The sequence below is a fragment of the Abramis brama genome (genome assembly GCF_963993115.1).
Source record: "Abramis brama genome assembly, chromosome: 14".
Lineage (NCBI taxonomy): Eukaryota > Metazoa > Chordata > Actinopteri > Cypriniformes > Leuciscidae > Abramis > Abramis brama.
In genome coordinates, this window is record NC_139976.1 from 19,201,999 (window position 1) to 19,214,496 (window position 12,498).

General features: G+C 37.7%; 1 protein-coding gene across 2 annotated transcripts; it reads left to right on the forward strand.

Moving 5' to 3' along the window:
* Positions 1-94: 94 nt before the first annotated feature.
* usp42 (ubiquitin specific peptidase 42) lies at positions 95-11,516 on the forward strand. 2 transcript variants are annotated; one of them, XM_084134296.1, is made up of 19 exons: positions 95-233; positions 1,881-2,131; positions 2,259-2,468; positions 2,555-2,665; positions 3,005-3,104; positions 3,240-3,307; positions 3,509-3,579; positions 3,665-3,747; positions 3,990-4,101; positions 4,551-4,691; positions 4,780-4,880; positions 4,987-5,140; positions 5,248-5,886; positions 6,002-6,096; positions 6,602-7,534; positions 7,946-8,205; positions 9,848-10,017; positions 10,260-10,310; positions 10,429-11,516. In XM_084134296.1, exons 2-18 carry the CDS (start codon positions 1,891-1,893, stop codon positions 10,278-10,280), a joined length of 3,510 nt encoding a protein of 1,169 aa, XP_083990422.1. In that variant the 5' UTR covers positions 95-233; positions 1,881-1,890; the 3' UTR covers positions 10,281-10,310; positions 10,429-11,516. The 2 variants fall into 2 exon arrangements, with proteins under 2 accessions (XP_083990422.1, XP_083990423.1); XM_084134297.1 differs by lacking the exon at positions 95-233 and adding an exon at positions 807-945.
* Positions 11,517-12,498: the final 982 nt, after the last annotated feature.

The following is a 12,498-nucleotide window of genomic DNA, read 5'->3' on the forward strand; positions in this document are numbered from 1 at the left end:
AAATCGATGTTGTAAAAGTGGCATTGCTTTCCTTGTCGACGAGTTGACAGCAACAAAGATATTCAACTGTTTTGACGGCCCTTCAGTAAGGCCACATCCACACAACACTGGGTTGGCTGACATTACGAAAGTACCCGGATGGACCCGTGGGGAAACTACGTCATTGTTCACCGCCGGACGCTCTTTGGATTTTAGAATGGATGAACTCATTTAAATTAATCATAAATTTGCAGGTACGTACATTATTTGAATTGGATATGATATATGAACGTTGCAGGTTATTTTTGGAGAGCGCGCGTTGTGTGGTTGCGTTTATTGCGTGGCACGAAATTGAAAACACCGGGTTTCGCAATGAGTCTTACGGCGGCGTTGCCTTCTCGGCCACGGCACCGGTGAATTTTAAATACCATGCCCCTCCTTTCTACCTGTTTCCGATTAAAGTCGAATTTTAGCTAATTAAAATGAGTGATTTGGTGTTGTTGATGTTTGTGAAGGGACACACCACATATATCAATATTATCTTTATTCACAGACAGGCTTCTGGAAGTGCGTGACCATGTTCATGCCGCCTTCCATCGGTATTGTTACGTTTAGCCGTTACCATGGCGTTTGTAGCTACAACACAGCGGTCTTTAAATCAGTCAGAACTTCTCGCGCCAACAAAAAGGGCAGCTAGCCATTCAAATTTCAGTCACAGGCATTTTACATGGTTTAAATAATACGAAAAATACATTTATTGTTAGTATTTCGTGTTTAAATAACGTGCGGCAGAGGCCTAACTCGCATTCGAAGCCTTTAGCCGAGCACGCTAGATAACAGTTGGTGGACGTGCGGAGAGAGTGTGTACTACAGGATCATTTCCTCATACAAAATCACACACGGAACAGCCACTGTAGTTGTTAAACTGTGTTTTGAGTGTCGTAGAGTCTGACGTCTTAATTGAAGGTACACACATTTGCTGTGGTTTTATCGTGAAATGTGTTGATACGAGAGTTTACTGTAAACTGTAGCTATCATGCACTAGCCAAGGCCACGGGCCCATTCTGACGCTCAGCTCAATAGATCGACACACACCGGCTACTACACCAATATATATTTAGCTTATTCGATCAATGCTTGATTGACTGTCCACAAGGAAAGAAATATAGATAATTGTTTTGCGTAATAAGGGCCGAGTAGTGTGTTTGAAATTCAGCGTTCACTTATGTTTGTGGTACACGTTACTTTCACTTTGGCGCGATGTCTCACAGACATTTAACTCGTTGTCTTTTACGCTTTCCTAGTGACGTTGGGTCTTTTTGCAAAGCATTTACTTATTACGAAGTTATCTGTCTGTTTTTCATAAAGTGGTGTAGTTTTTATGTTGATATTGATTTAAACAATATAGACTTTAAACGCTGGCAAAAAAGTCACGGTCCTGAAAGGCAATATTTGATCAAAAAACGTAAACTGAGCCAAAACATTACAGTAATGATATAATACATAGTAACACGCATTTACTACGTGTACTGTTACATTAACGATTGATGTATATTTGGACAATTGATTATTTTATTGTTCTAACCTGTTTAAAATTTGTTACACGTTTGACATTAGTTTGATGAATATATCTGTTTGTGTTTAAAACTATATATTTTATTAGAGAAGGGTAAAGTCAGCAGTTAACACTTTAGAGATATTCACATCTCAGTAGCAAAGCAACTTTTTGCTAGTGAGTGATTAGATTTGCTTTCCTTTCAGGTAGCCTACCTGTTGCATTTGACACTAAGACTAGCTTTATTTGCATGTGAAGTGGTTTTAAAAGGCACAAATTCAAATGCAAAATCTGCCTTTCTTGTCAAAAAATGATTGAGTTGACACACATGTCTGTTTTTTCACAGAAAATGAATAATGACCATAGTTGACAAACCTCCAGAGAAATCTGACCTGGAGTCAGTGCGGTGCAAGCACTCCAGCTCCCTGACACCTTTCTCCTCGAGAGACATGGAGAGCAGTAGTTCGAGCTGGAGTGTTGGCCCTTCTGCCACTGAGCTTTCAAGAGCCAAGACTGCCTGTATGACCCCGACCATTGGAGCGACTGTGAATGGTAGTAATAACACAGCACTCCAAGTCGAAAGGCCCCGAGAGCAAGGCAAGTGCTTGTCTTTACTGTTGATGTTAAAATGCTGCCGTAGCACCGCTTTTAAAATACATCAATAGGTTATGTTGTATTCTTGATGTGTAATGTATGTCTGTTTTTCTTCTTTTGTATCATGCAGTGGTGATGAACAGTGGGGATGGCATTGCTCTTCCTCAAAAGGTCCTGTTTTCCCCAGAGCGGCTCTGCTTGAAATGGAACCAGGGCCACCGCATTGGAGCAGGTCTCCATAACCTGGGCAACACATGTTTCCTGAACTCTACCCTGCAGTGTCTGACCTACACGGCTCCCCTTGCCAACTACATGCTGACCAGAGAGCATTCCAAAACATGTAAATGTGAAAGATTTTTCAAGATTGCATGTAATACTTGTTGTAAGTTTGTTCTGATGTTGTACATGCTTTCTCTTTCCACGCAGGTCATGAGCCTGGGTTTTGCATGATGTGTACCATGCAGAATCACATCATCCAAGTGTTCGCCAACTCTGGAAATGTCATAAAGCCCATTAGTGTTCTTAATGAATTGAAACGTGAGTGCTAAGATTAACATTTGCTTTGACAATCGTTTGACATGGTCTGACAAAATTACTATTTACCTGCTAAATGTACTTTTAAAGTGCTACATAAAAAACAAACTCCAAAAATGTACAATTCCAAATATGGTCCCAGAACACAATTAATGCTAAGATAAGAGTTGAGTGTTAAGGAAGCATCATTATATCAAGGTTAAACCGTTCCTTTAAAAAAAACAAAAAACAAGTAGCCACAGTGTTTTTTGTTGGAGTTAAGTTCTAGGGAATGGTCTTGCCATTCTAAATTCTAAAAAGTATTTATAGCATTGTCCTCTGACCATTTGTTGGTATCCTCAGGGATAGGAAAGCATTTCAGATTTGGAAGCCAAGAAGATGCCCATGAGTTCTTGAGGTACACAGTGGATGCTATGCAAAAGTCCTGCCTCCCTGGAAACAAGTGAGTTCACACAATGCAGTTTTGTTGGCCAGTTTTAAAAAGCATGAAACAAACATTCCTCATCCATCAGTTCATTAACTGTAATGACTGCATAACTTTATCCAGTTCAATACAGCATTATTTTCCTTTTGTCAGACTGGACAGGCAAACTCAGGCAACCACTTTTGTACATCAGATATTTGGGGGTTATCTGAGATCCAGAGGTAGGTCATCAGATTCTCGGTTGTTGTGAGTTGGTTTTATAAGTTTCATTTTATCCTTTCTGAATTACACTTGCTATGACAATTGTCTACAAAAAGGCATCTTTAAATTTAGACTTTGTGGAAGGATGGAATATTGAATCTGTGTTCCAGCTTTCTCCATCTGTTGCTACAGTTGTTAATGCACATTTCTTTTTTTCACAGTCAAATGTTTGAATTGCAAAGCAGTTTCGGATACTTTTGACCCTTTCCTGGATATTTCACTGGAGATAAAGGTGACTGAAACTTTTCATCATTAATTATCTTGAAGAAAGTTTTCTTCAATTTTAGAGTTTTGATAATTTGTATCTTTATTTTCAGACGGCTCAGACACTCACAAAGGCATTTGAGCAATTTGTTAAGCCTGAGCAACTTGATGGGGACAATGCTTATAAATGCTCCAAGTAAGTTTTTATTGCATTTTATGTGCATATTAATACCACATCATTATATTTGCCAAAAATGTAACCACAAATACATTTGTATTCATGTGTTGCACACTTTTGAAAAAGGCCTTCTTTCAGTTTTAACCTCTTTTGACAAATTTGTGTTTTTCCTTTATGGAATTTGTCAGTGTGGAATAGTATTGTGTTTATATTTTTACACTTTCACTCATGTTTACAGTAATCCTCTTTTGTCTTGGTAGATGTAAGAAAATGGTTACTGCATCAAAGAGATTCACCATTCATCGCAGTTCTAATGTTCTCACTGTCTCACTGAAGCGGTTTACCAACTTTAATGGAGGAAAAATAACAAAGGTACTAACAACGGAGCCGCTCTGAGATGCACGTAACCTACACGCATGTAATTAAAGCACATATATTAATCCTGCAGCGCATACATTTATTTAACTGAATTGCAGCCTTTGTGAATTCACAGTAGCACTATACTATAGTATGGTTTTTAAATGGTTTTAGTATATCGTGCAGCCTATGAAAACGGTCTAATAATGCGTTTCATGGATACTTGTTTGTGGAATGCGCCACTTCCGGTATTTTGCCGGTTACTCGACACGACTTGAATTTATTCGAGGAATCGTGACAGCCCTACAATCATCCATATTTTTGAGATGCCGCCTTGATGCAGGATCTTTCATAGGACTAGGTCAATGTGTTTAAATTGACAATTTAACAGCATTAAATTGCCATCAGTTAATGCATTAACTTCAGCAGCCATAATTGGTATCATTCTCATGCCTCCTTCACAGGATGTAAGATACACAGAGTATCTAGATTTACGGTCTTTCATGTCTCAGTCTCATGGGGAGCCACAAATCTATGCTCTATATGCTGTGCTGGTTCATTCTGGTTTCAGTTGCCACGCTGGACACTACTACTGCTACATTAAGGTTAGTTGTTATGTATTGACCTGCATCCTCTTTTATTATCTGCTTACAACGTCATTTATGTTTGAAATAATATGATCCTCTGTTCTAGGCTAGCAATGGGCAGTGGTATCAGATGAACGACTCATCTGTATCTCTCAGCGATATTAGAACAGTGCTTAATCAGCAAGCATACTTACTGTTCTACATTAGGTAAAGGTTTAATTCACTTCTCATGATTCATATGGATCATTTGTATTTCTGGGACTGAAGGGTGTTTCTGGGAAGTCTCTTCAGAAAAATGCCTATTTTAATTCAGGTCACCTGATGTGAAAAATGGAAGTGACTTTAGCCAGATGAACCATACTCCAGGCCAGTCATCTCCACGACCATCCATTCCAATCAAGATGAATGGGCCTCAGTACACCTCCACATCCTTTATTGGTCCTCAGCTGCCACCTCATATGCTCAAGGTACTGCAAGACAGTAACACATTCAGACAAACAACAAATCAGCCCTGAACTGATCATCTAGGTTTGTTTCTTCTCTTCACCTGGTAACTTTTTTGTGTATTTTACAGAACTCGTCATACATTAATGGGAACGGTTCTTCAAAAGAATACCATGGTTGCTCCAAACCCAACAGAAATTTCTGTGGTGTGACCAAAATAGGATCTGGCCTATCTCATACATCCTCTTCTGCATCCGCGTCCTCTTCTACTTCGCTTGTTCGGCCCACGGGCATTCCCGACTCATCCAAGAGGCCAAAGTTGACGTTTCTCATTGGTCAGGGCAAGCCTGTGAGACCTGCTCAGACTCAGTCAAGCCCTAATTGCTCTTTGTCGTCAGCCTCTCACCCTCAGCCCACATCCTCTAGCACCTCAATGTCTACCTCAGGCTTCCCACAGGTCAAGCAGGTCAATGGAACTCACTCTGGAGCTTCTTTCTTGGTTCCTTATGGTCAGGAATCATCTGAAGAATCCGACCAAGAGGCTGGAGCCTTGGAGAATGGATTAGCTAAGCCTCATCTTGCTCCTGTGATAAACAATGGGAATGGGGTAAAGGATGATGCCCAATCCCACAATTCCAGTTCACTGCCTCAGCTTACCTCGAAGACAAACGGATCTAATGGCTTTCATGTGTGTGAAAGTGGATCAGAACCTGCTCATAAATCCCAGAATGGCCTTCCCAAAGCCAATGGTTTTAATCATACTGATAAGGTAAAAAATTTCAACTTTTATTGTGTGGCATGTTACAGTATATTATTTATACAGGCTTCATATTTTAATCTGGATATTTCTTTATTGAAGTATTTCTGTTTATCATTATTTTTAGGTAATGGGCACTTCACATTCTTCATCCCAGATTTCTAATGCGTCTGATAGTTCAGGACTGCAATTCAGCTTAAAATGTGAAAACAGTGAATCAAGGTGAGATGTGCACAGTTGTGATGCATAAGTTCACTTGTAGCCATGGTTATTATAGTGATATTTAATGTTAGTTTGTTTTAGTAATTAGTGCTTTTGTCACATTTCGTTTTTGTCCTTTTTTAAATATTTCTAGTTAGCTTTACTTTGATTTCAGTTTTTGTCATTTTAGTACTTCAACTTCAGCTTATTTTATTTCAGTTAATTGCCTTTGAGACTTTTCCAATTTCCAATTTAGTTTTTCATCTAATATTTAATCAGCTTTTGTTACATTAAAGAATATGATTTTTAAGTTTTCATTTTAGCTAACAATAACACTGCCTGTAGAATTACATTTTAATTCAAATTTTAGATAAATACTATGAAATTTAAATATCGGCCATTTATCAGTTATCGGCCACAACGTAAATTAATTGTAATATTGCTAAATCACTGACTATTTGTTTTTAATATTATCAAGTTTCTGATGGAATAAACTTTCTTTGGGTTTTCTTTATTCATACAACAGTTCCAAACCGCCGAGTACTGATGACCAACCATGCTCCTCACCTTCAAACAAAAGGATGAACCCTCCTTCGGATGCTTTATCTCAGTCTGGAGTGCATGTAGAGTCTGCACCTTCATCTAATGCCTCATTGGTCTCAAAGACTGCAGACACTGACCTTCATTGCCAGACAGCTTCAAAAGTTGAGTCGATTCCGAACCATGCCACCCATACAGCGGCTGGCACGTCAGACCATCAGGCCAACAACAGTCTCAACCTCCATATCGGTGATGGTCACACAAGTCCACACAGGTTAAAGGAGGTGTTCAGGTGCAGTGAAGGGGAAAGCAAAGAGTCAAAACCATCACACTTTGACAAGTTTGGCTCTGGAGATGGACAGAGGGTGGGTGAGGACGGGAATAAAATTTCAGAGCGGCCACACTTTTCTTCACCTCTGAAGGACAGGGACCGGTACAGGCACCACAGGGAATACAGCGAAAGAAGCCGGAGCCGCTGTGGGTACAGTCATCGAGATAGCCGTCCCATCAGAGAGCGCTCCTCCAGTAGAGACCGCCATCACAGAGATCGTGAGGTAGAGAGACACTGGGACAGATTCTCACACCATCGTAGAGAGCACCACCACTCCCAAAGAAGACCCAGAGAGGAACGCAACTGGAGTAGAGATAGGAGGTTTGTGAGTGAATCTTATCGTCCTTCTGGACACCATAACAGGGATGGATATTCCAGTCACAGCAATCGTGGGGTGGAAGGTGCCCATGGAAGAACGGCCCATACGGCGAACAGTTCAAAAAGCAGACCCTCATCTTCCCGCTCTCTCAGCCCACTGTCCGGACATAACAAGCGGAAACGGAGTCCGTCGCTTGATGCAAGAGAAAGTTCTGATGAATGCAGAGCGAAGAAATCTAAGAAGAAAAAGAGAAACAAAGACAAACACAGGCGAGTCATACTTTGCTACTCCTTTCTTTTGATTTCCGATCTATAGATTTAGTCAATGTTTTGAAAATGCACCTACTTAAATTTTTGAAATGATAATAATTTTAAAATCTTTTTAATTTCCTTTTTAAAATTTTTTTTTTTTCCTCATTGAATAATAATAATAATAATAAGGAAAATAATATTAAAATAATTTTTAAAAAGCAAATTCTTGGAAAAATGTCATTATTTCTTATAAAATATTTTAACAACTGCTTTGCTGCTTATTAATATTTGAAAAACTTTTGAAGCTTGAATCAAAAATGTGCTTATTTGTCATTGACCATTTAAATTTCGCTTTGTGTGAGAATTTAAAGCATTGGGGGGAAAAGACTGTAAAAAGACTAGTTGATCATTGTGACTTTCTGCTTACAGGCACTCAGAGAGGGATCCATCAGAGGGAAATGAGGATAGCAGCTCCAAGAGACATAAGAAGAAGAAGAAAAAGAAAAAGAGGAGGAGGGAGGATGAGGAGAGGCCACACACTGGGAGAGACATCGCTCTGAGGCGGGAAGAGCATGATACTAGAGCTAGGAATGGTGCAGAGAGAGGAAGTCAGCACCACAGCTCTGAGTCTCTCATCAACGTCCACCAAGATCATATGGAGGACCAGCAACAGCTCAATGGACAAAAAGGTGCATTATTTAGGGGCTTTCGCACCGGGTAGTTCTAGGAACTAGCCACCAGAGTGGTTCCCCGAGAACTAATGGTTCCCCTAGGGACGTTTTCCTGGTTGCATTCGCACCGGCAGTAGGAACTCTGAAGTGACGTAAGCTGCGCTTGTTGTTGTGACCTTTATTTTGACGGCGCTGAGAACGACTGAGCACACAGCAATTACATCCTCCGTCTTCATTAGTTTACGATCTGTCTAACGCTATTAGATAGAACTGTTATACATAGAAAGTAGACAGTATATGAAAAGGTATTAGCGTATGCCGTGTGGTTGATGTCCAGTGCTGCTAGTGCAGTGCAGCTTCTCTTGGTCCCCTCAAAGTTGCGTTGCGTATAATCTGTGTTTCAACAGACTTTTTAAAAATGGCGAGTGCTGGTGTTTCGAGTACATTCGGCCAATCAGCGTATACTAACGTCACTGGAAGACCGTACTCTGAAGTAGGAGCTAAATTAGTTCCTCCGAAAGGAGTTCCTAGAACTAAAATCGTTCCGGTGCGAACACGCCAAAATCCGGGAACTTCCGCCAATAGTTCTAGGAACTATGAAAAGGTTCCTCTGGTGTAAAAGCCCCTATTATTAATAGCTCAGGCATCTGGTTTTGACATTGATAACAAATACTGTAAATTGTCCTTAAACATTTGTCTATTGAGCATCAGATAAGTGTACATGTGAAGCATACTTCTGATTAGAACTTTTTTACACATTCGGGTCACATTTAGTGGCTAATTCAAAAGAGAACAAAGAAATGATTAAAGTTGTTTTTATGACAACTAAAGATTTTCCCCAAAATTATCATTGCAATTAATATAAAGGTTTTTGTGGATTCCCGTTTTCCCCAATGGTGGTTATTATTATTATTATTATTAATGTTGTTGTCATTATTCTTAAATGTTAGAGATGCATTTTTCTTTTTTTCTTCTTTAATAAACACTGCTAAGTACAATTTAAATATACAATTTTAACATTTACATTTTGCATTACTTTGCAGTAATAATTGTAATTGTAAGTGAGGTGCTTCATTTTCATTTAAATATTTAAATTAATCACTTTGTTCTTAATATTACAAATAAACAATGCTGTCTTTATTTGCCATAACAATTATTTTTTAAGATATGCATTATTATTATTATTATTATTATTATTATTATTATTATTATACAAACAGGGCCTTTTGAGTAATATGATTTATCTGGTTAAATGCAGAAATGACAAATGTCAGCTCTTATGTGTGTCCTTCATGAGGACAATGTTCACCTGGTGTTTGGTAAACCTCTTTTGTGATTTCGAATGATTATTTTTGAGAGCAGAGGCTTCTTGACTTTTGACATTGCATGGGTCCAAATTGAGCAGTCTCTTTCAGATAGCTGACTTGTGCTGACTGAAATGTTCCGGTAGGCTCTGATGCATTCAGCATCTCTTTGGTTCAATTGGTTTGCTAGTGATTGACTACAATTTACAATTATTTTTTCTCAGAAACCCTCTCCAGCCTCACATACATCCTGTCACACACGTACACTTTTGATCTTGGCATGACTTTACATAAATGTCATTTGGGAAAAAAATGAACTAATGTTCTTTGTGCAAATGTTTTTTGTTTTTTTTCAGCTAATGGCTGTTACAGTGGAAGTGAACCTGATCTTTGTCATACTGGGATAGAAAAAGATGTGAAATACAAACATTTTGTTCATGCTACCACTGTCAACAGCACAAAGACGCTCTCAAATGGACATGGAGATGTAGACGGTGTCTATCACAGGACCCTTTCAGATGTTGAAGTGAGTAGACTCTGTCTGAGAGGACACAAATGTAGTTTAATTTCTTAATTTCAAAAAAAAAAAAAGAATAACATTGTAATAGATTTAATAATCTTAAAGTAATTATAGTATTTGTAAAATGTATATTTAAATATGAATTAAATATGAATATATATATATGAATATATATAATAGTTAGTATATGTATGTATGTATATGTATTTATTTTATTTACAAATCTGACTGATCTCTGGTTTTCACAGGAAGTCACACGTCCACATTAAAGGGAAATTGATTTCTTGATCACACTTAAGGTAAGAAATTGTTTGAACAATTGTTTTTTTTATTTTTATTTTTATGTAAGAGTTTGTACAAAATAAGCTCAGCTCTAATTGTCTCGTTCCCTTTCTTTTTTTTTTCTTTTTTTTTAAGACTCTGGAAACCACCCATGCAAGCATGTGAAAGACAGGAAATCTACAGCTAAAGTTCCTGACATTGGTGCTTAACATTTAGAACATACTGTATTTTTACCACGAAACGATTTTTAAAGTTGCATTATTTTGTCTTTTTATTTTTAAGGCTATGGATTTTTTAGTACACTGTACATAAATGAACTTTGATCACGAAAAACAAATTATATATAAAGTTAATATATGCGATAAAAAAAAAAAAGCCTGGAGCTTAACATCAGAATTGCTGCTCAGACATACAGACTCAGGATTTTCTCACTTGTGAAGATGAGACAAGCGCTCCCTTTAAGGATACTAACCTGGGAACGACAAGAACATTTATATGCTGCATCGGCGGAGAAAGACTGCTTGTCTTTTGACTTCAAGTTATGATGTCACCATTTTCACATATCTGTTGAGAGAACTGTCTCAAAGGAGCAGCCTTTGCTATTGCTACATGTGCACTTACATCACAGTTAACCTGGACACACTTGAGGACATAAGATGTTTGCTTTGCTGTCTCTTGTACCTCTCCTTTTTTTAAGCATCTCACTGTATTACTCTCTGAAATTCCTCAATCACACCTATCTAGAATGCAAGTTCATTGCATCTTTTTTGTTTTTAATTATCGCTGTTTAGTTTTCTTGAATCCACTTTGATTTTAGTCATGATAATACTGTGAATTTAAGTTGAACTGTACTATCAGTTGTTTGTTTTTGGTCCTGTATCAGGAGTTCAATAGAGACACTTTCTGTAAAGCCACTCGTAATGTAGACCATGTTCTCTGAATGTTTGTCGATGTGTTTATTTTTTCCTTCAGCAAAATGAAAAAGACATGACAATGGTTATATTCAGCTTCTTCATTTGACTGTAGCATGTCAAAGTAAATGTATACAGTGTACAATATGTTGAGTGAGAGGAAACGGCCTTAATGTCTGAAATTGTAATATTTTCTCTCACTACGTTTACAATATTTTGTTGGAGTGAATGAACATGTATGTGACGATGAGAAGTGTTTGGTTTTGTAAAAGATGGGGTTTCCTTTTTACACATAAAGAATGACTTGTGGGATTTCTGTTTTGTGTGAAAAACGTTTCGATTGATATTAAGGTGCTGTGGTTTTTGTTTTAGCTACATAGAATGCAGTCATAGCATATTAAGACATACTTTTTCACATTTTATATACATCTACCCTATACACCAGCAAACCATGCTATTTAATTTATAATTTATTTACTTCTCAATACAGTAATGCTTATGGGCAAAACATGCTGAAAGCAGCTTACTATAAAACCACACAAATCATAAATAGATTAGAGTGCACAGTACTTGCAAAGCAATAACATGCAAAACTTTTAATCTTATTGCTACTAAACTAATGCAAGAAGGCTTCCTAACTACGTGGTTTTTTTTTTTTACAGCACACTCCATTAATATTGCCGTCCTATATAAATATGAGCAAAACAGGCTGTTTATCCTCTTTTTATCCTTCTAAGAAATTATCTTAGATCAAAATATTCAAGGAAGGGGTTGCCAATTCTTGTAACATGTATTTTAGAAAATAATGCTTTATAATTCATCTTCAATTATTTAACTTTAGATTTTTTGTAAACATTTTGAATACAAGGCTGAGGATAAACAGTAAAGGTTTTTTTTTCTTCATTTTTATTAACTGTACAAATATTAAAGGTGCACTATGTAACTATGTAACGTTTTTTGTTTTGTTCAAAATTAACGAAATGTAAATGGGTCAATACACCAAATTTTCTCCTTGCGTCACTTGTGTAATTGCAGTATCTGTCAGCAGGGATGGTAAACCAGCCCAAAATCTTGACCCCTTTCTGCCACAGCTGTTTTAGTGAGATGAACCTGCTGAGATCCAGGAAAGCAGAATACAGGAAGCAGACCTTTGTTTGAATCTCAACATAAAATGTTTTATTAGGTCAGTTCTTGAGGTCATGAGTTGAGGTCATGTGGCTTGATTGACAGGACTGAGACCTGTATGCTCCATCTAAGATATCTGAATTCTGATTTACTGACACGTACAGAGAGT